This window comes from Theropithecus gelada, chromosome 5 (assembly GCF_003255815.1).
Source record: "Theropithecus gelada isolate Dixy chromosome 5, Tgel_1.0, whole genome shotgun sequence".
In the NCBI taxonomy this organism is placed as follows: Eukaryota; Metazoa; Chordata; class Mammalia; order Primates; family Cercopithecidae; genus Theropithecus; species Theropithecus gelada.
In genome coordinates, this window is record NC_037672.1 from 142,049,757 (window position 1) to 142,077,664 (window position 27,908).

Here is a 27,908-nt window from a genome sequence, read left to right on the forward strand (position 1 = left end):
TTATTTTCAAACTAGAATTCCACAGCTAAGTGATTCTTACTGCAAGGTTGTCACAATCCTATGTAGGTAATGAATCAGATGCAGAATTCTGACTTCAATATAATCTAAATATGCTTTGTGGAAATGTGGAATTCTGAAAGAGATTGGGAAGAAAAATAGTGTGAATTATATAGGAGTGGATTAAAGGGACATCATTAAGGCTGACTTCATTCAAGTTTTCTTGCTTTATGATTTTGCCTTTTCTATGAGATAATAATAAATAACAATTAACATTTTGGAAGTACTTATTCTTTGGCAGGCACAGTTGTAAGAACTATAGATGTATTGATCTTTCTTCCAGCCTTGCAATAGCCCTATGAGGTACACTTTTTTTGTTTGTTTGTTTGAAACAGAGTCTCGCTCTGTCACCAAGCTGGAGTTCTGTGGCTTGATCTTGGCTCACTGCAACCTCCGCCTCCCAGATTCAAGCAATTCTCCTGCCTTAGCCTCCCGAATAGCCGAGTAGCTGGGACTACAGGCACACACCACCACATCCAGCTAATTTTTGTATTTTTTAGTAGAGACGGGGTTTCACCATGTTGGCCAGGATGGTCTCAACCTCTTGACCTCAGGATCCGCCTGCCACAACCTCCCAAAGTACAGGCATGAGCCACTGCACCCGGCCAAGGTACATTCTTTTTATCTTCATTTTAGATACTAGATATCTGAGGCTAACATTCCAAGGTTCATGGTTACATGGCAGAGCAAGAATTCAAACCCCAGCAGATGACTCCAAAGCCCATGCTCTTCGAGCTTTAACAACACAAAGAAATAAATAGTTAGAGGTAGTGAAAACTCTTAATTTCATGAGATTATATAGGAAAGCAAACTTTTGTATGCTTTTGTTTTGGTGGGGGGGGGGGGGGGTTTTTTTTGAGACACAGTTTTGCTTTTCACGCCCAGGCTGGAGTGCAATGGTACAATCTTGGCTCACCACAACCTCTGCCTTCCGGGTTCAAGTCATTCTTCTGCCTCAGTCTCCCGAGTAGCTAGTATTACAGGCCTGTGCCACCACACCTGGCTAATTTTGTATTGTTAATAGAGATGGGGTTTCTCCATGTTGGTTAGGCTGGTCTTGAACTCCTGACCTCAGGTGATCCACCCACCTTGGCCTCCCAAAGTTCTAGGATTACAGGCGTGAGCCACCGTGCCTAGTCTATTATATGCTTTTAAGACCTATAAAACATAAATTTTAATGGCTTTGCTCCTTTCAGCTACCATTCTCTGAGCTGCTACTATGTTTTAGGCACTTAAAACATTTGTTGCAATCATCCCAACATCATATCTCTAATTTATAGCTAATTTATAAGTAACTTAAGTTCATAGAGAGGTTATACAATCTGCCCATGGGTCACCTAGCTAGGGACATAGCCAGCCAGGATTTGAAAGTAATTATCCTGCAAAATCCTGAACATCACCAAAGCAATAACCTTAAAGTATGTATGCCTAGAATAAAAATAAAAGAACATATTCTAAGATGAGTACAAGTCAATAAGCATCGACAACTCAAAAAGCCATAATTCTATATATGCTATAAAGAGATGTGGAACTTTGAAGGGGATTGAGAAGGAAGAAATTAATTCAACTGGGTGAAAGTCTCATAATACTTATTGTTTTATTATTAGTTAATATGCATAGAAATAATGCATGACAATGGGAACAAATACAGTTCTTACTACAGATCTAGGTAGAGGTAAAAATTCAATATACACCTCCAGTTAGATTAAACAAACAGCTGAAGTAGCTCCCCAACCCAATGACCCACAAACACTTTGCTTGTAAGATCTATAACTTCCATTGGTCCTGTAACTCACATATAACAAATTTTACTTATAGAAGTATAAAAATTAGCCAAAAACTCACCTCATAATTTACTTTCAGAAGTGTTTAGCTAAATCTAGAACACCTATCTAACAAGGGTTAAGGTGAAATTTTACAAAATGAATATTTTGGAGTCAGACGTAACAATTATTTTACATGAATTTTTTAAATACTGAACTAACTCTATTACTTACAGCTTAGATATCATGAAGTTTGACTTCATCTTGATGTGAATTACCATCATTTTGAGAAAAATGTTAACTTGTTTCCAAAAACTATAATCATTGATAACTGAGGAGAAAAAGCAAAGACATTTTTTGTTCTATTCACAAGTACCAACAAACAGCCCAGTGTGGAAATGGCAGTATGCCAGGTTGCCCTGTGAAGAATTAGGCTTCGTGGCAATCAAGAAATTCAGACATCTTAGCCCCTAGAAAACTAACATGTTAAGGACTTGGTGCTTTCACTTCCCCTTCTAGAAGGCATATGCAAGATATGTCTTGCTTAGATGACAATCTTTTCCATATTCTGAATTCAATGAGAGAATAAGACAACTAATAAGAAGCAAATTGAGGAGCAAGCATCATTGTCTACTGGATCTAGTGACTAAAATTTAATAAATGGTCCCAGATATATAGCAATATAATCCTAAATAACCAGAAGAAACAATAATTAAAAGATTTGTACAACTATGAAATGTAAACGTGCATTTGAATTTTGATCAAGAAACTCAGAGTGAAATTCAGAGAACAAACCTGAAATTATATCTTTAGAAAAGACAGTCAAAATGGTAAAAACCCAGTTTCAGATATGTATATTTATTCCTTTATTAACTTCTACATAGAAAGTTAAAAACAAACAAACAAAAAAAAGAGTTGAATGATTCCAATAAACCTTAGGGGACACTGTGGACCACAACATCCATTTTACCAAATTTAAACTTGAAGTTCCCTATTACCTGGTAAATAATTTTTTGTTTTGATGTTGTATGAATCTCAATGAAGGCTGAGACTGCCAACACACTAGACTACATTTCACAAGTTTGCTGCCTGTATCTAACGTGATACTCAGCAGCATAAGAGTAAAAGTAAATGAAGTGAAACAGGATCAAAAATTATTCTAAGCGTCCATAAATACACTTCCTGAACATTCCTTGATTACGTAGGGTCAGTTGAAAAACTTGACTAACTCAAAACAATATTATCAAGAAGCCAACGTACTTAAGATTCTTAATTCCAAGTGAAATACAGGACATTTATGATATTTTCAGATGTATAATCTAGCCAAGATATACTTTACTTTATAAATAAAATAGATTTTAAAGGGCAAACATCAATATTTAAATCAATCATTCTTCACATATATCTTTGACAAAATTTCTCACCTTCAATACTTTCTAATTTCATTTTTTCATTTTTTTATTGTATATAAATACACAAGACTTTTCTCTACTTTTTGATGTGCCAATAACATTAGTGCAACATACAGCCATGACAACTTATCCTATAAACAGAATCCCTCACAAATTGAAAAATGTAAGAACCAACAAATGTTTCACTACACTCAGAAAACACAGAGTCTTTATTCCAAGAGGAACTTTCAGTAAAAAAATGATGTGTGAACAGCAGACACTGATGTTCACACAAGCATACTGCAGACAACCCAGCAGGCGGTTTTCTGTTTTTTTTGGATTATGCTCTGGAGGTGCTGGCACAATGGAATTTCAATACCATAACTGCTTATTTCTCTGTATATCTTTAAAATAACAGGTAAAGAAAAAATTAACTTAAAAAAAAAAGTGTTTTTAATTCTTCTTTTCAAACGATGTAATTTATAACCATTACACAAATAGAGAAGCAGCACAAAAGAGGGGAAAAAAAGAAATAAAGTAACGTTCCAAAGGTTCAGTTTACAAGGACCTCACACAAAGTTTTTTTTTCTCTGCAACTCTGACTAGAAACAGTATTATTTGCTAAAAATGCACTAGCTGCCAAGAGCTATGGTCCATCTAAAGCAAAATGCTTAAGATGGAAACAGTGTTAATACAAAAAAAAGAGGCAGGATTCAGTATACAAATTTCTGTAAAATCTATTAAAAAATAAGATGAAGTTTTGATTTTGATACATTATTTTGACTAAAAAACAATTCTAATTATAGACAAAATACTAAAATACATAGTACTGTATTAAAACAATAAGTAATCAAATTTCAAACTTTCTAATTAATCCTTTTTTTGTAAGTTATTGGGAATTCAACACTAGTCTTGGTTCACATGATAGAACAATGGGAAAATTTTCCGAATGGTTGAACACTAACCCTGACAAGTGTGGAGAGCCAACTACAATACATTATATGGTAGCATAACCTGCCACCCACGTTGCTGAGAGAACAGCTTTCAAACACATGCACTGAGCTGTAAAACCGCAAAATCCCTTATTACACATTGTCTTTCTTACTTTAGGTGAAATATACCATCAATTCTTTCCATTATAAATCTTTTTTTATTACTATTTTTGAAGCCCTTTTACAATTTGATTGTTGTTTTCTGACAAAGTAAAAGATGCCTTTTACAAAAAGAAAATGCAACAGGAAAGTGATCACCCTCCTACAGTACTACAAATGAAGGCTGATATCTGCTGCACAATTTCCCATAGATTAACTGGAGAATCCATATTACCTAAAATGAGTTTCCAGATAAAATTCTTTTTCTTTCCTTTGAAAACCAAACCCTTATACTAGAGTTCACCAAGTTTCTTAAAGCATTTGAAAATATTTGCTTTCTTTAATAAAAGTTGACATATTGCTTTGGGAAGTTCTTTAATACATAATTTTGATCATTACCAAAAAAAAAAAGAGAAAAACAAATTGTCAAAATTTGTTAGAAAATAAATATTCTTTCTCTCTATGTTTCTTCCCAACATTTTCCCCTTTCCTTCTGCATCAGCACAAATACAAACCTATATTTAAAAAAAAAAAAAATAGATTCAAGGAGATAAAGTTGCCCTTGACAGTATTTGCCTTATATTGATAATACACGTAAATGAAGAAAGACTGCAGAATGGCAGGTACACATCATACTCATTATAGCAATGTGTTTGACAAAAAATACATTCTTACCGTTCAGAAAAGAGCTCACTGCAACAATGACTATCAAATCTAACAAAAGGGCTTGCGATACAGAACAAAAAGCGTAAAAAAATGAAAAATTTAAAGACTACTTTTTAGAGATTCAAGGAGGTTAAAATCATTTCAAAACATGTGTGTTTCTCTCTAACATTCTGCCTGATTAATTTCCCTCCAAAATTCTCCTTCCTATCTTTTGCATTTTCTTCAACCCAACTCCCACCCACCATGACCCACCTCCACCCACAGTCTGCTAACTGAATCATAGCATTCCAGGACAGTTACAGGACATAACAGTTTCTTCTGGGGTTTTCATTCGCAATATTGTTTGCAAAGAGAATTTTATTTGTAAGTGTTCTATTATACTGACAGGGTCAATTAGTCTTGTGAACTATCAGTCTTTCTGCCTGATAGTTTGGTGGATCATTCAAGTGGGTACTGTGCATAACCTATAACTGAATGCAGTCAATTAACCTCAGAAACATGACAATACTGGCTATCTAATGGGCTTTTTACTTTATCTTAATAACACACTATAATTATATTACACTATAGTAATATAATTTCCCCAAAATTGGTGGTATATTATTTAATATAAATTACATTTTCCCCAAATTGAACTGATGATTTGTAAATTATGCTACATAAGTTACACAGAGTAATTTTCATTTTATAGAAGTTCACCATAAACATTTTGGAGTTTTTATAAAAACAATAATCAGTTATTATGCTGATTATTTATATGCTTATATGTTTATATAACTAAATAAAAGTATAAGATTTCTCCCAAGATGCAGAAAGCACTAATACTCTCCAAATGCCAATGTAAAAATAAATTTGCATTTTACTTCAAATATTCAAAAAAGGCTTAAAGTTGTAAAATATTATTTATCTTTTAAAAAACACACCCAAAAAGAGAATTTGCATTAACTCAGTGTTTACTATGTAACCAGGTAATGTGAATAAGTACTTTGCAAACTTTATCCTACTTAATTCTTTCAGGAATCCAATAAGACAGACATTGTTCACCTATTCTATGTATGTTTACCTATTCTATGAAACTGAGGCTTCAAAAGAGCCAAATATATCTCCAAGATTCACACAGCTAGTAAGTGGCAAAACTAAGATCTGAAACCAGATCTGTCTACTTAGCCAAACTGTGGTCCTTCAACATTACTCGGCCTAAAAAAAATAAGAGAAAATTCCTTGGTCATCTCCCCATGTCATCTTATAAAACTGGATCACAGAATACTGCCAAGTTCCAAAGCCATTCTACAAAAGAATATCCAAGTGTTAATTCTTTTGTAGTTGTTAATTCAACAACTTGAAGGAGATTAATGAAGGAGTAAAAGATTACTAAGAGAGTAAAAGATTACCAAGATACAATACTCCAGTTTTTTTCATATCACTTCTAACCCAAATGCACTCTCACATATATGAATGCATATATGATCTTCTACACACATGCTTGCACCCACAAGTACCTGCTCACATACACACATACTCATCTAAACTGTCATGCATCAATACTCCTGATTTCCAAGGCTAAAGTACTGTCTGTCCATTATGCCAGCCCACAAAGAAGTAAAAAGCTATCTTAATGCCATGGCTATCAAGGTATCAATTTATTTGCAAAGAAGAATTTTAACATAAGTTGAATAACTTTTTCATATTGTAATTTAAAAAAAAAACTATCTGACCTAATGAGCCAACTTAACATACGTTCTAGCAAAAATTATATTATGATTATCTATGCTTTTGCTTTATAAATTTTCAAACATAACTAATTTGTTCAATTGTTGGGCCAAACTGCCCTAAAAGCAAATGCCTGTTACAGGAGCGCACCCTGAGCACTCCTAAATATCCATTAATACTCTCAAATCCTCTGCCTTCACATTAGCTACAGTGACTTTCAGGGCTTCATTCACTGCTTAATGGAAAAGTTTGCAAAAATATTTGTGTAATTAAGATAGACAGCGCTTTCTTGAAAATATTGGCTTGGCTAAAAGTCATGGCAGTTAAGACGTACATAAATAACTTTTAAAATGCCCATTTATACCCCCTACTCTATAAATTTGTTCCTGTAAATATTGTATTTCTTTTTAAAAATACATCCTGCAGAGAAAGTATAAGGGCTAAGAAGTAAAATTCAAAGTCATCCATATTATAAAGTCAGCTTTGTTTACTTTTTAAAATATATCAAAATAAATTCCATAAGCACAAAAAATTTCAAGAACGGAGAACAAAATCAAAGGAAGTATCCATGTTAGTAAAATTATTACCTTAGAAAATATCTAATATTTAGACAAAATGGATAAAGATGTGCTCCAGTATGTGAAGTTATTAGCTAAATACTAGGAAGCTTAAAATTGCTAAACTCTTGCTTTACATATGCCACAAAAAATAATGCCACTGATGCTGTAGTTTCAAAGGATTAAATCTGTATATCTACTCCAATGCCAAGGGAAATTTCATCAAAATAATTTTTTAAAAAAACCTAAATAACCTACATAGGTTGTTCTCTCTGTCCAGTTGCAATAGAGAAAACGCTAACACTGAAATGCCAAATATCAACATTAAAAAAACACTTCATGCTTAGATCTGATAGTAAGGAATTGAATCCAAGACTACCTATCCATCCTCTATAACTTGAGCATGTCTTAATATACATAAGACACATTTATCTAGCACTTTCCAACCGTGTACAGTCATGTACGAGTAAGGATAAAGCAAGCAGCCATTACAAAGCTAACGGAGAAAAGTACTACGGAAGGGCATAGACTTATATTGACCACAAATCTATATATATTAGGTTCATGGTAGATGTTTTTACACAGCTTATCTAATTTTCACAACCACCCAAACAAGACAGGCATTGTAATTTTCATTTTTTAAAGTAAATAAACAGAGGCTCAGAAAAAACAGAGAAACTGTACTCTCTCTGAAAGAAATGATAATACCAAGATTCCAACTCTGATCTGACAGGCTCCAAACCCCATGATTAAAGCAGCATGTGGCAAAGACAATCTAGAAACATGTTCCTTCATTTGGCTTATGTCTCACCCTTCTGTCCTACTCTAAAAACAATATTTAAAACCCAGATTGCAGGTTATGAAACAGACTGGGTTTTTCCGTCTGTAAGCCAAGGTTAGAGAACTCTGCGTTCAATGGCAAGTACAAGATGACTCTGGGGGACTATCAGCAAGTTTCAAATGACTATAACTTCAGGTTAAATGGAGTTCAGTGAGTCATGATAATTCCATGCTACTGATAATCCTGAACCTGATTAACAGAAAAGTTTCAAATTTGAATTCCATATCTGCTTTAGACAATTCCCTCTCAACACAAGGCAACTCTTCATTCAAAATAAGTTTCTTAAAGTCAGGAACACTTCTCAATGCCTTTCATTAAATTTCCTCAGAGAAATGATAAAATTTTTAAATTGATAAAGCTATTGTTCAACTAGATTTTACAAACTGGCTGACAACTCTGACTCAACTTTTACCCTTATATTACCTTAAATGTGTAGTGGCTACCTAAATACTAAGGTAGAACAGTGAAGGCAGAAAGAAATTTCTTCTCATTCCTCAGTCTCTCTTTATTCCCTAAAGTACCTTCCTTATCATACTTAGCCAGAGCTCATACCTTTGGGCTATGATAACAGGCAAATTAGGATTGCCCTACATTCCCCAAAGCTATATTACATTCCCTTTGGTCATTATTATCTTCTCTAAGATCACATGCTGATATCAGAAAGTAGGCTGCTAGAGCAGAATCAATTTTAGAAGTAATCTGCCTTGGACTCTTTTCCTCAGTAAAGCTAACAGAGATGCCCCTCCACTATCTTTAAAATAAATATCAAAGGCCACTGCAGAAATAAATTGCACAAATATTAACTGAGCACCTATGTGGTAGGTACTCAGCCACACAGGTGATCAAGACAGATGATGTCCTTGTGCTAATGAAAGCCATCAAACATTTGTGGGCCCTGAAAAGAAATATGCCATAAAATGACAAAATAAATGACTAAGGCCAAGATTAGTGTATAGAAATATACAAAATTGTTACCACATGGGTCACAAATTTGGTTCTAAGCTTCCTGACAGTCAACACGAAGTGGGTATCATTACTGGTTCTGACACAGCATAGAGATTCTTCTACTTACAGATTCATTTCCAAAGGGTCATCATTAAGTCTACTTAATCTCATGTGTCAATTTCTAACTATAGAAGCAACTACTAATACCATCTATTGGTAGTTGACAGAGCTGACATATTTCTCCCCAACCTCCCTCAATATAGGTCATGGATACTAAGAAGAAATTCTATGAAAACAATTTTATAAAACAATGCTGCCAAAGAATAATATTCAAAATTGCTAAAGAACATGTTTTTCAAGCAGCTCCAATTTAAAAAAAAAAAAAAAAAAAAAGGAAATTCCACCACTGGAGGAATAGTCCAAAGATATAGGAATAATTGAAACTATCAGCCTCTCAGTTATTTCTTATGCAAGTTTTGTGTGTAATACCTCTTTGCTCTAATTTATTAATAGGAAAATAAAACTTTGAGATAAAGTTTGGAAGTTTTAGCAATTATGTCTAAAATAAGTACAGGCATATCCCAGATACATTGTGGGTTTGGTTCCAGACCACAGCAATAAAGTGAGTATCACAATAAAGTGAGTCAGTCATACAATGTTTTGGTTTCTCAGTGCATATATTATGCTTATACTCTACTGTAGTCTATTAAGTGTGCATTAACATTATGTCTAAAGAATAATGTACGTATCCTCACAAAAAAAAAATTTACTGCTAAAAATTGCTAACAATCCCTTGATTCTTCAGCAAGTTATAATTTTTTTGGAGGTAGAGGATCTCACTTAATGGTGATGGCTACTGACAGATTAAAGTGGTAGTTACTAAAGTCTGAGGTGGCTGAAGCAATTTCTTAAAATAAGACAACACTGAAGTTTACCTCATTTATTCAATATTCCTTTCATGAAAAATATTCTCTATAGCATGCAATGCCATTTAACAGCATTTCGCTGACAGTAGAATTTCTTTAAAAATTGGAGTCAGTCTTCTCAAACTGTGCTACTACTGCTTTATCAACTAAGATGATGCAATATTCTAAATTCTTTGTTGTCATTTCAAGAATGCTCACAGCACCTTCACACACTAAAAACTACTTTCTTAGCTCATTCATCAGAAGCAGCTCTTCACCTGTTCAAGTTTTATAATGAGATTGCTGCAATTTGGTCACATCTTCAGGCTCCATTTTTGTTTTTTTGAGATAGGGTCTCTCTCTGTAGCCCATGCTGAAGTGCAATGGCATGATTATGGCTCACTGGAACCGCCATCACCCGGGCTTAAGCAATCCTCCCACCTCAGCCTCCCAGGTAGCTGGGACTACAGATGGGCACCACCACACTCAATTAATTTTTTTGAATTTCTTTTGTAGAGATGGGGGTCTTGTTATGTTGCCCAGGCTGGTCTTGAGCTCCTGGGATCAAGAGATTCTCCCACTCCAGCCTCCCAAAATGCTAGGAGTACAGACGTGAGCCACCACACCTGACCTTCAGGCTCCCTTTCTAATTGTAGTTCTCTTGCTGTTTCCACTACATCTGCAGTTACTCCCTCCAATGAAGCCTTTAGACCCTCGAAGTTATCCATGAGGACTGGAATCAACTTCTTCCAAACTCCTGTTAATGTTCATATTTTGACCTTTTCACGTAAATCACAAATATTCTCAGTAACATCTAGAATGGTAAGTTGTTTCCAGAAGATTTTCAATTTGCTTTGCCTAGATCCATCAGATCATTTGCCACTATTTATGGCAGCTAATGCCTTAAGAAATGTATTTCTTACATAATAAGACTTGGAAGTCAAAATTATTCCTTGCTCCATGGGCTGCAGAATACATGTTGTATTACCTCCTTGTACATCTCCATCAAAGCTCTTGGGTGACTATATGCATTGTCCGCGAGTGTAGTATTTTGAAATAAATCTTTTTCTCTGAGCAGTAGGTCTTTACAATGGGATTAAAATATTCAGGAAACCATGCTCTAAACAGATGCGCTGTCATTCAGGCTTTCTTCTTCCATTTAGAGCACACGGGCAGAATAAATTTAGCATAATTCTTAAGGGCCCTAGGATTTTTAGAATAGTGAGGGCTGCCTTCAACTTAAACTCACTAGCTGCAGCAGCCCCTAACAAAAGAGCCAGCCTGTACTGTGAAGCTTTCAATCCAGGCATTGACTTCTCCTCTCCAGCTATGAAAGTCTTAGTTGGTACCTTGCAGTAGAAGGCTTTTTGTCTACATTGAAAATGTGTTGCTCTGTGTATCTACCCTCATCAACTATTTTAAACAGGTCTGCCGGGTAACTTGCTACAGCTCCTCCATCAGCACTTGCTGCTTCACCTGGCTCTTTTATGTTATGGAGACAGCTTCTTTCCTGAAACCTCATGAACCAACCTCGGCTAGTTTCAAACTTTTCTTCTGTAGCTTCTTCACCTCTCTCAGCCTTCCTAACATTGAAGAGAATTTGGGCCTTACTGTGAATTAGGCTTTGGCTTAAGGGAATGTTGTGGCTGGTTTAATCTTCTATCTAGGCTACTCAAACTTTCTCCATATCAGTAATAAGGCTGTAATGCTTTCTTATTATTCATGTGTTCACTAGAGTAGCAAGTTTAATTTCCTTCAGAACTTTTCTCTTGTATTCACAACTTCACTGTTTGGAGTAAGAGGCCTAGTTTTTAGCATATTATCTTGACTTCCAAAATGCCTTCTTCATTAAGCTTAATTCTTTCTGGCTGTTGAGTTACAGTGAGAGATGTGAAACTCACTTAAATAGTTAGAGACCATCATCATTAGTTAGAGGCCTAATTGAATTATGCCAATTAATTAGGTTATTAATTGGCCTAATTTCAATATTGCTGTGTCTCAGGGAATAGGAAAGCACAATTAGACAGAAAGAGATAAGGAAGCAGCCAGTTGGTGGAGTAGTCAGAACACAATATTTATCAATTAAGTTTGCTATATTATATGAGCATGGTTCATGGGGTCCCAAAACAATTATAATAGTATCATTAAGAATCACTGATCACAGATCACCACAAAAGTTATAATAATAATGAAAAGGTTTGAAATATTGTGAGAATTACCAAAATGTGATAGAAACAGGAATTGAGCACACACTACTGAAAAAATGGTGCCAACAGACTTCCTTGACATAGGATTGCCACAAAGCTTCAATCTGTAATAAAATGCAGTATCTGTAAAGTACAATAAGGTGAAAAGCAATAAAATGAGGTAGGCCTGTGTAGTTCTTAGCAGACAATGAAAATGGATGCAGTAATTTTTAAAGAACTATTCATTTTTTTCATGAATCTCAAAGAATTCATGAAAAATTCACGCAGTTAGAGGAATAGGCCAACAGCCACATAGTTATTATTGCATACGGTTATTGTAAAGAGACATTCTATGTAAATTATATATATGGATTGGCCAGATTCAGCATAATTAAGTGAAATGAGAGAAGGAGCCAACAGGACTTTGAAGGATATTATAATTTTCCTGAAAAATTTAATTTAGTCTAAGGACACTATTAAATAATCACAGAGTACCTTTTAGTCAACCTCAGAGGATTTCACATAGTCTGATTACTTAGTTAACTCCTACAAAACTGAAAAACTGTATGTTATAGAAAACAAGATTTTAAGTAATGTTTTAAAAAAAAAAAAATTGGAGTGAAAAAGAACTGCATGTTCTCACTTATACACGGAATCTAAAGGTGAACTCACAGAAGTAGAGAGTAGGATGATGGTTACCCGGGGCTATGAGTAATGGGGACAGTTGGAAGATGTTGGTCAAAGGACATAAAATTTCAGTGAGGCATAAGAAATAAGTTCAAGTCATCTACTGTGCATCACTGAGTACAATTAATAACAATATATTGTATACTTGAAAATTGCTAAGACAGATTTAAGCGTTCATACCACAAAAAAATGACTTATATGTGAGGCATTACCTATGTTAATTAGCTTGATTTAGTCAGTCCACAACATATACAAATATCAAGACATCATTATAAGCACCATAAATATACATAATTTTCTGTCGATTTTAAAAAGCTAAATTTAAAAATTAGTAAAATAACACTAGCCTAACCAGTTTACAGAGGTGGAATCCACGTATTTTCTAATTTCAGTTGTTCTCACAGATAAAATAGATATACTAATACAATAAAATAGTATTTTAGTTGTTACTGTCTCTAAGTTTCATTTATAAACAACTATATTGATTTCTATTATAAAATTAGAGAGGTTTTCCTATTAAAAAAAAATACTGGGGGCTAGGCGCAGTGGCTCATGCCTGTAATCCCAGCACTTTGGGAGGCCGAGATGGGCGGATCACAAGGTCAGGAGATCAAGATCACCCTGGCTAACACGGTGAAAACCCATCTCTACTAAAAATACAAAATATTTGCTGGGCGTGGTGGTGCATGCCTGTAATCCCAGCTACTCGGGAGGCTGAGACAGGAGAATCGCTTGAACCTGGGAGGCAAAGGTACAAGTGAGCCAAGATCGCACCACTGCACTCCAGCCCGCGTGACAGAGCGAGACCCCGTTTCGGAAAAAAAAAAAAAAAATTGGGACACTCATTTATTATAAAAATCTCATTTCTTTAGCAGCATATATACAGTCTCAGGGAAGAAGTAGGAAAAACAGCAGTTGCCAGTGTACTATAAATACTATTATTATTTTAGCTAAGTGTGCCAGGCAAACCCTAAGAAACCTTATCCTGACTGATGAGGAAGAAGATGTAGAGAAGATTATATATTTTCAATATGAGGGACCTGCCATTATGTTTTGTTTATCTGGTGGCAAAGAATGGGAACTTAGGAGATACATAAGACCCAGAACAAAAATTTAATCTTTTCATTATCAAAATTAAGTAACAGAAAATTCACATAGCTACTCAGGAAACATGTTAACTTGGAACAAGATTAAATCTAAACACTTTATGCTCAATAAAGATTAAAATAGATAGCTAACGTATCATCTGAACAATTCCCTACTATTGCCTCATACTTATGGTATCACTTAGTCTAAATCTAGATCTTTTCTCATTGTAAGTTCTTTGAAAGCTTCCTCTACATACTGCCTCTGTCCTACTTAATTATCAGAAATCAAGACTAGTTGTAGGCCATCCAATTAGCTAATTATCATTCTTAATTAATTATCTAATTACAAAGTAGGCAACTGATTCTAAAAAAGTGGTGAGATTGCTAAGCTACGGTTTCTGTTTGGTACCATTAACTGTAATTTCAAATACAAAAGGAAAGATTCCCAAATATCTACAAATCCTTGTATGAAGAATTCTCTTCATTCCTTTATGAAGGAGAAATGGACACAAAAAAGTATCCATTGTCTTTTATTTGCAGTTTCTGCTTCAATATTCTCATTCCTTTATCCTGAGTCTTGAGATTCACTGATTCTTCATTTACCACATGTAAAACATGAGGCTGGAAAAAAAAATGAGGTTCCTGAGTAGCTCACTTCTATTAAGATATACTTTTAAATTATGATAAAATACTTTAGCAGGTAGTTTCAGCAAGATTTACTGCAGCTCTTTCAACTGATTACTACTGTGTGTTTTCTTTTTTTTTTTTTCCTTTTTTTGGAGGTGAAGTCTCACTCTGTCACCAGGCTGGACTGCAGTGGCACAATCTCGGCTCACTGCAACCTCTGCCTCCCAGGTTCAAGCAATTCTCCTGCCTCAGTCTCCCGAGTAGCTGGGATTACAGGCACTTGCCAACACTTCCAGCCAATTTTTCTAATTTTAGTAGAGATGGGATTTCACCATGTTGGCCAGGATGGTCTCAATCTCTTGACTTTGTGATCCGCCTGCCTCGGCCTCCCAAAGTGCTGGTATTACAGGCCTGAGTCACCATGCCCAGCCCGATTACTACTGTTTTAATCAGCAACATGTTAGTTGCCGGAAATATTTACTCAAAACTTACCACACCCGGCGTGGTGGCTCACACCTGTAATCCCAGCACTTTGGGAGGCCAAGGCAGGCGGATCACAAGGTCAGGAGATCGAGACCATCCTGGCCAACACGGTGAAACCCCATCTCTACTAAAAAATATACACAAAAAATTAGCCAGGCATGGTGGCGGGTGCCTATAGTCCCAGCTACTCCGGAGGCTAAGGCAGGAGAATGGTGTGAACCCGGAAGGCGGAGCTTGCAGTGAGCGAGATTGCGCCACTGCACTCCAGCCTGAGCAACGGAGCGAGACTCCGTCTCAAAAAAAAAAAAAAAACTTACCACAGGATGAGGGGACATACTGAATTGTGTGTGTGTGTGTGTGTGTGTGTGTGCATATGTTTGTACATGGAACTCAAGGAAAAGTGGTCAAGTATGAAAGAGGTCAGTAAATGAAGACTATCAGAGACACCAGACACTTGCTCAAGTTTATTTTTCTTTCTCCTTATTATGTCTCTACTCTTGCATCTATTTTATTCATTCTACACCATTCTGTGTCTTCCCATATCTTATAGGTGTACTCTTTTACTTTATAACTTCAGTTTGCTCATGGCCCTTCACCTTACCCACCCTTTTCCATATCACTGTCTCTCAGTATCAGATCTTGCCAATGCTAACTTTGCCTCTGTTTCTTCTGAGTTAAATTTCTAAGGCAAAAAAATTAAAAATAGAACTACCTTGTGATCCAGAAATCCAACATCTTCATATATACCCAAAAGAGATGAATAAAGGATCTTAAGATACGTGAACACCCACTGTTCACAGCACTACTATTCACACTAGGCAAGAGGTGGGAACAACCCAAGTGACTGCTGAGAGATGAATAGATAAGCAAAATGAAGTACATATATTTTGTACCTGCTGAATATTTTTTGGTCTTTAAAAGAAAAGGAGGCTGCTGAGGTGGCTCACGGCTGTAATCCCAGCACTCTGAGAGGCCGAGGTGGGTGGATCACCTGAGGTCAGGAGTTCGAGACAAGCCTGCCCCAAATGGTGAAACCCTGTCTACACCAAAAATACAAAAGTTAGCCAGGCATGGTGGTATGTGCCTGTAGTCCCAGCTACTCAGGAGGCTGAGGCATGAGAATCACTTGAACTCAGGAGGCAGAGGCTGTAGTGAGTCGAGATCATGTCACTGCACTACAGCCTGGGTGACAGAGCTAGACTCTGTCTCAAAAAATAAAAAATAAATTAAATTTAAAAATAAATAAAGGAAATCCTGTCACATGATACAACATGAAGCTTGAGTACATTATGCTAAGTGAAGTAAGCTAGTCAAAAAAGGACAAATATTGTATGATTTCACTTATATGAGGTATCTAAAGCAGTCAAATTCATAGAAACAAAAACTAGAATAGTGCTCACTAGGGCCTGGAGAAGGGGGAAACTGGGAGTTGTTACTTAATGACAATGATTTTTGGTTTTGAAAGACAAAAAAGTTCTGGAAATGTGTATTCACAACCATGTGAATACCATATATGTAACACTACCGAACCAACTGTGCATAAAAAATGGTTTAGGTGGTAAATTTTATGGTATGGTTTTGCAATTAAAAAAGTTTTTAAAATGTCTGAGACAGGGAATCTGATTTGCCCAGATAATCTTTTTGAAGCAAACTACACAAGCATGGGTCAACAGCAAGCCTATGAACTGCTGGTAATGTCAGAGGCGTGTGAAACCAGAGCAACTCCATCTTGAAGAGGAGCTGGGTATAATGAAGCTGAGACTTACTGGGCTGCATTCCCAGACGGTTAAGGCATGCTAAGTCACCAGATGAGATACAAGGTCAGCATAAGATACAGGTCATAAAGACCCTGCTAATAAAACAGGCTGCAGTAAAGAAGCTGGCCTAAACCCATCAAAACCAAGATGGTCACAAGAGTGACTTCTGGTCGTCCTCACTGCTACACTCCCATCATCACCATGACAGTTTACAAATGCCAGGGCAAAGTCAGGAAGTTACCCTATATGGTCTAAAAAGGGGAGGCATGAATAATCCACCCCTTGTTCAGCATACCATCAAGAAATAACCATAAAGATGGGCAACCAGCAGCTCTATGTAGTAGCCATTCTTTCATTCCTCTACTTTTTTAATAAACTTGCTTTCACTTTATGGATGTGCCCTGAATTCCTTCTTGCACAAGATACAAGAACTCCTTCTCGGGGTCTGGATTGGGACCCCTTTTCCTGTAACATCTTTCTGGCGACCACTGGAGAGACTATAGTGCGGAAACCCCCGACCCAAAAGTTAACAAGTGTGGGTAAGTGGCGGGGCCCTGTAACAGTATGGTTATTTAACAACACTTTAATGAAATACCTACTGTTTCAGACACTATGCTAGGTTCTCAGACAGGTGCCCACCCTGCTCTGATCAGCAGGCTATATTCCCAGTATGTTTTCCTTATAAGAGGGGTTGATAATCTACATTTCTAAAACCATGTCATTTTCATTTTCATAAGTAAAATGCATATTTCTATTGAATTATATTCTGTCATATGGTTAAATAAAGGGAATTTAGATTTTGTAGGTTTTTTGTCTTCTTTGCCCTAAGCTATTACCATTGCTATTTTGCCTAAAAGAAACAGTGTAGGTCTTCTATAACTGCTGTAAAAGATCACTTGAAAAAAGTGACCTTTACAGGACAATGTTCTTGAAAGAAAATTCATCAACTTCTAAGTTTACTTTAAGTATGCATTAGCAGCACAAAACCTTCCAAATCAACACATTATGAAACACACAAGAATCCTCCTCAGAATCATCTTATTTGGCACAAATATTATAATTAGAAAAGATGGAATTCCTGCTATTAAATCATTTCATTAGTTCCCAATCTATAAATTTAGAAACAATTACTCCAAAGAGTGCTTAAACAAGTTTCAAGAACTACCTTAGTTCAGAATTGCATTAAGTAAATTACATTAAGCAAACTGCCTATTAAAACATGAAATACAGGAAATGTTTCAGTCCCTATCTGCCTAGATACTCCTGACTTCTTTCCGCTTCTGTGACAACATATTCTCTTAATTTTCTTCTCATCTTTCTGGGAGTTCCTCTCAGCTTTCGTCACTGGATAACCTTTTCCTATTCAATTATTGAATATTGGCATCTTCATGGTCCCAGCCCTAGAACTTTTATTTTATATCTAAACTTCGATTTACACACTGATGATTCCCAAATCTATACCTCTAACCCAGACTTCTTTCCTTACGTTCAGATCCATACACCATACCCTACTATCCATGGACTACCTACTGAAAATCCCTCCATTTGAAGAGATACCAGAAATCAGTGACCAAAATTAATCTTATTATCGAAGCCCCTTTCTCTCTGCCCCTCCCCCTCAGAATGTTCCCTCTCTGTATGCCATTTCTAGTAAATGCCAACTTTCAACCAGTTGCCTAAGCTAAGAATTCTAGATGCCTCTTTCTACTTACTCGAATTCTACCCAATATTCTGAATACATCCCAGGTAGCAATCAGTCACAAGTGCTTTTAATTTATTTCAAATATATTCCTTCCTCTGGAACCCAACTGCTGTAGCCTTAATTAAATCCTCATAATTTTTACCTGGCTAATATTATACCTACCTGGTCTTTAGGTGCTCCAGCTCCAGCATTCCCATGATTAAGCTGTGTCAAAGTTTCCTCATTTAATGTCTGACATTATGTACAATAGGACTATACATTTTCACTGAAACAATTATATACTATATTTATTTCCCTACAAGAATGGAAACTTATGTATGGGAGCCATGTTACATCACAATAAATGTGTTGAATGAATAAATACTTCTTCAGTCTTTCTTATCACTCCCTCAGACCTATCCAGCTTCCAGGCAGACTGAATTACTTGCACTTCTGTCACTATACCATGCTACTGTGCTTCCATACCTTTATGTACATCATGACCCTGCTAGAATGCCTCCACTTGATTTTGCACCTGAATAGGCTTTGTATTTATCCGAAACAGTCAGTTGAACCATCAACCTCTTCAGCTTTTTAAAACACTGGGCTCTTAAAACCACAAAACAATATTGTGTTTTTAAACACAATATTCCATTGTGTTCCCATAGCCACCTCCAGGTACTTACTATACTATATGGCAACTGAGAATTTTTTGCGTATCTCCTCCATGAGACTATGAAGTGCTCAAAGGCAGAAACTATGACTTTATTGTATCCCCAGTATCTAACATATTACCTGGCACTTGGCAGGCCCCACAGCATTATTCACAGAATAAAGCATGAATCTGTTTTGTATGAAATGCCAGACTACATCTCTTAAATAATCTATAGTATAAGTTTGTGGTCAAACAAAAACAAGATACAATAAAGTTTCTTAAAAATATAGATGATACTTCTTCTTAAAAATACAGATGATACTTTTCTGTATAACATATTTTAGTTCCAAAAGGAAATATACCCCAAATGCATAGTTACCTCAGCTCCACTTTAGAAATAAGTGATGCATACAACAAATAAACATTTTCAAAAATTCTATACATTGTTTCCAGAGAAAGTTAGAAGATAACATTTTTTGGCCTAAAAATTATGTGTATCACACCAAAACATTCTACAATGACTTCAAAGATGAACTAAAGTTAGTTATGAAACTAATTTTTTTAAAAAAAATCTTTTAAACTATCTAAATTCAACAAAAACTATTTTTCCAAAGACTTGATAAATTACACTTTCTGTCTTATCAAACCAATTGATATTTATAGATACTGCCTAAGTCATTCCGCTTTATATTAAATTGTTTAAAATAGGCCCCTCATAAGAAAGTAAATATAAGTAGATTTTGGGATCAACGAATAGAGCCAGAGCTTTTGTTGCATCTTCTTACTCTATCACATACATTAGTGGAACTCAAATTATAATAGGAAATATTATTTTATCAGAAGAACTGACATATGAACCACTTCTGTCAAAGTACCATATATGGACTCACATGGTTGTGCTACTGAAATAAGGACACAAGTAGAGAGCAAAAGGCCACATGAAACCATGGGAAAATATTACAGCTCTCTTTAACACTGAAGACCTATTTCAAGCCTCTTTTAAAAAAAAAAATCACTTGGTAACAGCTTTATTATCTGAAGACAAAAACAGGGCTTAAAATTCACTTAAGTACTCGATCTTGTGCTCTATCAATATTTTATCCTTTCATGGCCACAAATTTTAGAAGCAATAAACCAAAGGACAACTTTCACATATGCTGAAAGTATCTACTTAACCTTAACAAGTTGTTTCTCATATAACAATATAGAAATAATTTGAGAACTGTCACAGTAAGTCTAAAAAAACACTTTAGTTTCATATTTAAGTACAAAATATTCTACAATAATTTTTAAAAACAACAATAACTAGTTAGCAAATTGAAAAGGACTTTAAGTATCCTTGAATTTCAGCTAGAGATATTTTCTAAAATGCTATAATGGTCACATTTAAAATATAATGTTCTTTGGTCTGTTGCTCTAAATGATAAAAAAAAAAAAAATTATCTCACACATTATTTTCCCTTCTAAGAGCAAAAGAAAACAACATTATATCAAAACATAATGCTAAAATGCAAAAGATCTAAGAATTTAAAAACTACCATCTTGATCTGAAAATTTCTCTTGAATAACATAAATTCATACACAAAAGTAACCCAACTGAGATGAGGCATTCTGCAAAGAAAGACAATGTAGAGTCAGAAATGCTAAATTATCACTTCTATACAGAAACAGTCTCTTGTGTAGAAGCAATAAATTGCAAATATCTTATAAAATGTTCTTAAATTGTTGGTTTTCAATTTATGTGGAATGGGATATTTTGAATACAAGAAAGTACAATGAGAAGCATAAATAATTTCAATTTTGTCATTAAACATATTCTGTTTGGCCAAATTCAGTTTTAGTATCTTGTGACTACTTAGCAGAAAGTTCAATTTAAGTCCTCTGGTATAGTGGTTAAAATACACATTCTAGGGTATTAAAGGAAGGGTCTGATGCCTTTGTAGAGAGTTATCAATAGAAGTAACAAAGATCTAGATACAATACATGCTTCATAACTAAAATGAAGGAAAATAGGATAGAAAAGAATTTATTGCTAAATAAGGTAGCTATCAGCTTTTCTCATCTTAGACTATTTTTTCAGTTACTACTTCAAATCAACAATTACAAAAAAATAAGCATTTCAAGTAAACAAATTCATAATTTCTAGTAAAAAAAAAAAAAAGAAAAATCTATTAAAACATTTCAATACACACTACACTACACCCTCCAGTGGGCAAGCATCCATGGAAAAATATAAAAAGATTTAGGTGGATTTTCCACTCAGTTAAATCAGTACTATAACTAATTAAATGATGACTCTAAAAACCTCATAAAAAATTCACACTATTTTAATTACTTGTTTTAGTATCTGAGTTAGAAGCAGCAAAGATTTTTTATATATATTTAGATATTGTGGTAGAATAACAGAAAAAATAAAATCATGATCTGCTTCATCCTTCCTTAAAAAGCAAAGTGCCATCAGGCTCTTATTTAACTTAGAAAGAAAAAAAGGTAAACAGTATAAATCTCATACAAAGATGTATAATTAAAAGATAAAAGTATTCATATCATGAGCTGCAAAAGCTAGGCACTAATAATTTAAAGAAACATCCAAAAATTATGGTTCCTTAGTGAGAACTATTGCAGAAAAGTAGTATGTTCAATGAGTTTTCCAGGAAAACAACTCACATTATCACCTGGTAATATTTTGTATTACTGGTCTCATGAGGCTATGTGGTCACTAAACAGAAATATAAACACTTAGAAAAAATTAAGAGACTACCTATAAGAGCTCTTTTTCTATATGGCTAACGTTTCAGCACTTAGATGACATAATAGAAGCAAAGACTAGATTAAAAGTATTTTACAAGGTCCAAATATCACTTAAAGTTTCTCCTGTTAACTTCTCAAAATCCTTATTTAATGTTAGTAAAATTTACAATAGAATACAAAACATCTTTAATACAAATACCTAGAAATTTCACATGAATATGTACACTTCCCAAAAATGCATCAAAGAGTTCTTGCATATATATTCTCTAGGAAAAACTAGTACAACTAAGATTACTTGAGGTCTTGAACTTACTACAAATAGGCTATGAAACTAGAGAATAAAGGACAACAGTGACATCTAGTGGATGTTTCAAATATATACCATGTATATCAAATCAAAACATTTTATTGCTAGTGTTTCACTTATCACAACTGCCTGAGGAGCTATATGATAAATCTTTAGTTATAAATCAAAAGAAGCCAACTCTACTTACAAAAGGTTTATCAGTATGAGTGATCCAATCATTTGATAATGTGAAATTTTTAATGAAGTACAATTTAATATGTCAAGTCATCAGAGAACCAAACACTAATTAAATGTATCAGATATGTGACTAAAAGAAGGGCTGTCAGTTGGTCCAAAAATAAGAGGTCAGGTGCGGTGGCTCAAACCTGTAGTCTCAGCACTTTGGAAGGCCGAGGTGAGTGGATCACTTGAAGTCAGGAGTTCGAGACCAGCCTAGCCAAGATGGCAAAACCCCGTCTCTACTAAAAATACAAAGGAGGCTGAGGTAGGAGAATCACTTGAACCCGGGAGGCAGAGGCTGCAGTGAGCTGAGATCAGGCCATTGCACTCCAGCCTGGGTGACAGAGTAAGACTCTGTCAAAAAAAGGAAAAAAAAAATTGATTATGATTTTTAAAAAATTTTAAATATTCTGAATTTAAAAAGCACTGGGTGAACAGAAGAACTTAAGAAAACTACAAGCTGATTTATTTGTTAATCTATTCAAGCACAGGAAGTACAGATCAACCAGCATGGCCTGTCAGACAAAAGAAGACAAAAGAAGAAATGCTTTTAAATTAAAAGAAAACTATCTAATTTACAACAATTTTTCAAATTTTCAAAAGCTGAAATTAGTTTTCAAGAAAGGTTTCTTAAAAGTAAGGGCTGGGCATGTGGCTCATGCCTGTAATCCTAGCACTTTGGGAGGCCGAGAGAGGCAGATCACTTGAGGCCAGAGTTCTAGACCAGCCTGGCCAACACAGCGAAACTCCGTCTCTACTAAAAATAGAAAAAATTAGCTGGGCATGGTGGCACATTCCTGTAATCCCAGCTACTCAAGAGGCTGAGGCATGGGGATTGTTTGAACCTGGGAGGCAGAGGTTGCAGTGAGCCGAGATCACACCACTGCACTCCAGCCTGGAAAACAGAGTGAGACTCCGTCTCAAAAAAAAAAAAAAAAAAAAGTAAGTTAAGATAATTGTCTATAACAAGACCAAAAAGTTAGCTCAAAGTAACAAACAACTTGAGTTCAGATGTCAGCAAGATGGCACTCCCATGTTCACTGCTGCTTTATTCACAATAGCTAGGATACAGAATCAACCTAAGTATTCATTAATGAATGAATGAATGGGTAAATAAACTGTGGGGTATATATACCCAATGGAATATTGTACAGCCCTAAAGAGAAGGAAATTCTGTCATTTGCAGCAGCATGGATGGAACTGGAGAACACTACTGTTAAATGAAACAAGCCAGGAACAGAAAGAGAGATACCACATGACCTTATTTATATACGGAATATTAAAAAGTTGAACTCAGAAGCAGGAGAATGATAGTTTCTAGGGGCTATAATGGAAAGAGGGATTGGGAAGATGTTGGTCAAAGGGTACAAAATTTCAGTTAGATAGGAACAATAAAATCAAGAGATCCAGTATATAACATAGTGACTACACTAATAAACAAAGTGTTATATTCTTGAAGATTGCTGAGAGTAGATTTTGAGAGTTCTCACCACAAAAAAGTGGTATGTGAAAGTAATGCATATGTTAACTAGCTTTATTTAGCCATTCTACAAAGTATACATATTTCAAACCATCATACTGTACATGATACATACAATTTTTATTTAATATTTTTTTTTAAAAAAAATGAGTATCTCAAAGGACAAAACAACAACAAAAATATCTTGGACAATATCCTCACCTGTTCTTATCTGTCAATACATATGCAGTACATGTCATTTGTATTAAGTATTTTATTACTAACTCCGATAAGAAATATAAATTTAGAGACACAGTCTTAATATAAACATTAAGTCAAATAAGAACTAAGACCACAAATTAACATAACTGGAGACCTTTCAAAGATCACAGGTGCTTCCCAAATCTCTCAGAACCACCAGATTTTAATGATTATTTAGGCTTAATGATTTTCTGACCCAAAAATGTCAACAGCCAGAGCTTGATAATTACGTAGTTCAAAGTTATTGAAAATACTTCTGAAATACTTCAGGACTAAAGCACTGTCCTAATAACTTCACGTAGGATAAATATATTGTGGTATACTCAAACAGTGAAATACAACTCAGAAGTAAAAAAGAATGACGCAGTGACACTTGCAACTACATGGACGAATCTCAAAAACCCTAGGTTGAGTGAAAGAAGCCTTACATAAAAGTTATATCCTGTATGACTCTGTTCATATGACATTGTAAAACAGGCAACATGGATCTATGATAAAAAAATCAATCAATCTATAAAATCAGTATAATAGTTCTTTCTGAGGGTAAGATAGAGATGAAGACTGACTGGGAACAGATATGAGGGAATTATCTGGAATGGTGGAAATGTTCTATATTTTAACAGGAGTTGGGATTACATAAATGTATGTGTTTGTCAAAACTCACCAAACAATATACTTAAGATTATGCAAAATTGTGCATAAATTTTATCTTAAAAAAAGAAAATTAAGCAAATGTTGATAAATCTACCAATATATTACACTGGTAATTGGGGTGAAATGGGCAAATACACACAAATTATTTTTAAACGCACAAAAAAATTAGATGGACATATTGTAATAAAGCAAATATAGCAAAATATTAACAACTGAAGAAATTAGGAGATGAGTATATTGGGGTTCACTGCACAATTCTTTGAGATTTTCCGTAGGTCTGATAATTTCAATAATAAAATATCATGGAAAAAATAAAGAGAACAATCAGAATTCAGAAGAAAATAAATTTTACACTCAAACATGTTTTCTCCAATATTTTCCTTTTATATATTAACATTTTAACATATCTAATGTAATGTCAACTGTGAGTATCTTCTAATAAGTAAAAGTTAAAGGATGACATATTTTTAAAAATTTGAAAGACATACCCGAATTTCTTGAAGGTTGTGAAAATTATTTCCTACTCTGACTGAGATCTTGCTTGGAGTATAGCTTTCATCAGATTTGTAGTCTGCATAAATACATAATGTCTTCACTGTTGTTTTTCTTCTAAAAGCAATAAAGTAAAAATAACATACACTTCATCATATGAAAAGATTTCCAATGCATCTTATCTTCTGACTTCAAAAATCATAGTTTGCTAAAAGGAGTATTTGAATCAACATTTTCATATCTTTTAATTTCAACAATAAAAATGAAAAATGTAAAAATATAGGTCCAGATAATATGTTAAATATAGGTCCAGATAATATGTTTATTATACAGACATCTCCTATGTAGAACATGGTCAAGAGCCAGATGCAAGCAAAGAAGGATCAGTTAAGCCAAATTAGGTACTTTATCATGCAAACAAGCATTAAGGATTTCCATCCACTTCATTTGTATTTTAGACAAAGAAATTATTCTCATAAGTTTGGTTTCCTTTGCTAGGTATGTACTTCATTTCCTATATTAATACTTGAAAATAACTAGCTAAGTGAGGAACTGAGTCCAGCAAAGAGAAAACTACTTTTTAAAAAAATAGAACAACCTAGTTTTAATGCAAGAAACATAATTTTGCTGTTGATTTTTTTCTTTCTTTCTTTTGCTATTGATTTTAAAACATACATATCCTAGGGAAAGAAAAAATATATAATAGAAAATGAACCTCAGAAAAAATGCAAGTGGCCAAAAACAACATGAAAATGTGTTCAACATCTAATAATCAAAGAAAGAGAAATTAAAACACACAGAGATATAAGTTTTATCATCATATTGGAAAATATTTAAATGACTGATAACACTCAAATTTGATTAGAAAAGGGTGCTTTCATCGCCAGTTAGTAGAAACACAACCTTTGACCCACTAATTCAAACTTCTGAGAATGCATTAAAATACAGTAACGCAAACACTCAAAAACTGATGTCTAATGAAGGCTGGCCTTGGAGAAAAAATGGATGCAGAAAAATCTTGTCCTGTGATTAAATCACTAACAAATTAAAAACAGCCTAAATATCCATGGCAATAAGGTTTTGGTTAAATAAATTACATTATATCCACTCAATGAACTGCTATACAACTATTTAAAAAAATCATGTACATATATAGTTACACTGGAAAAAAGAAGATTATAAAACAACATATGCAAAAGAATCACATTTGGGGGAAAACAACAATTTTTTAAAGGCATGTAAATCTATATTCGTGTATAGAAAAAGACCTAGGTGGAATTACCCAAAAATAGTAAAATTGACTGCTTTCGTGGGATGGGACCATAGGAGATCTTTATTTTCTTCTTTATGATTTTTATATTTTCTGAACAATTTTTCAAAATGAGCATGTGCTATTTGGCCACCAGGAAAAAAAATATATATATATCTAGGTGATCTTAAAAACCTACCCAAAAACCCATTAAGAAATCTATTTACATGTGCTTTAAAAGTTAAGTTCTAGTATAAACTGGCACTAACTTAGTAACAATGAGCTCCTTGAACAGAAGTAGTCTGTGTCAAAAGTCAGCCTATAAAAACAGCAGGGGCTCTGTAGCTCTTAGTGAGGAGACCAAACTTCTGCAGCCTAAGCTATTCTTTAGAAAGCAATACGGAAAGTTAAAGACTTTTCTTCAGATCAAGAGGTAAAACACTAAATACCCAGGAACTGCTGACAGGATAAATACCATTACTAGGTTTTTAAAAGAGGCCAAAGGTATCAAACTGACATCTTTCTCTCTGCTGAGCCCGGAAGGAGACAGGAGAGGAAGCAAAGAAAGAAAGGAAATTTTTGAAGACCTTTTTCCTTGATGAGCCATAAGCAGGAAGTAAATGATCTTTCTTCTTATGAAGAGATCAAAGATCACGAAGATGGCTCTTAAGAACTTTTTTTTTAAGGAAGAAAAGAAAGGCAGATCTAAAGGATCAAGTTTTTTGCTCAGAATAATTACATTTCTAAATTGTGAAATTCAGGTACACTTATTCACTGCCTTCAAGATGATCAGGGCAAGGTTAGAAAAGCAAAGAATACTAAAAATACTAATGATAAGAAAAACAATAACAGCAAAGAGCAAGTGAATATTTTGTGTCTGACCCAGAAGTAATGCTCTATACATATTGTCTCATTTATTTCTCAATGTTGTCAAATAGGAACTATTATTATCTCTGTTTTTCTGATAAAAAAAACAAACAAACAAACCATAACACTCAGGTTAGTAACTGGCTTAAGGTCAAAAAGCTAGTAGGAGGGCACTGTTGAAATTAAAAAATGTATCTGTCTACCTCACATGATTTTAACCAAAACTTCCTTTTAATTAATTGTGCTTGGTTCATTCAATAGTCATTGATACAAGTTTACAGTAATAGGTAGGTGTCTGTAGTTCTTTAAATTTTATCTAAGCCATGAGTTATTATCGTAAGGTTCACATACCCACAGAAATCGTATGTATGATTTGCTATATAAATAGTTTCACTAAATTTGCGTAGGAAACTGTGACCTCACCAAAAGTTTAAAACAATTAAAAGGTAGAGTAAAAAATTTTTAAACCATTGATCAATTTTATCTCATGATGAATTTTAAAAATAGTATCTCATGGAAAAGCATGCTATTTTTCAAATAGCAATGTATGTGAGACCAT

General features: G+C 34.5%; 1 protein-coding gene across 4 annotated transcripts in view; it reads right to left on the bottom strand.

Annotated features, from left to right (window-relative positions):
• Positions 1-27,908, bottom strand: part of ANAPC10 (anaphase promoting complex subunit 10) — a 122,257-nt gene that overhangs the window by 62,239 nt on the left and 32,110 nt on the right. For all 4 annotated transcript variants that reach the window (XM_025384723.1, XM_025384722.1, XM_025384725.1 and 1 more), the window contains one exon: positions 25,230-25,350. In XM_025384723.1, the coding sequence (XP_025240508.1) occupies positions 25,230-25,350 (121 nt within the window). The remainder of the gene's footprint in view (positions 1-25,229; positions 25,351-27,908) is intronic.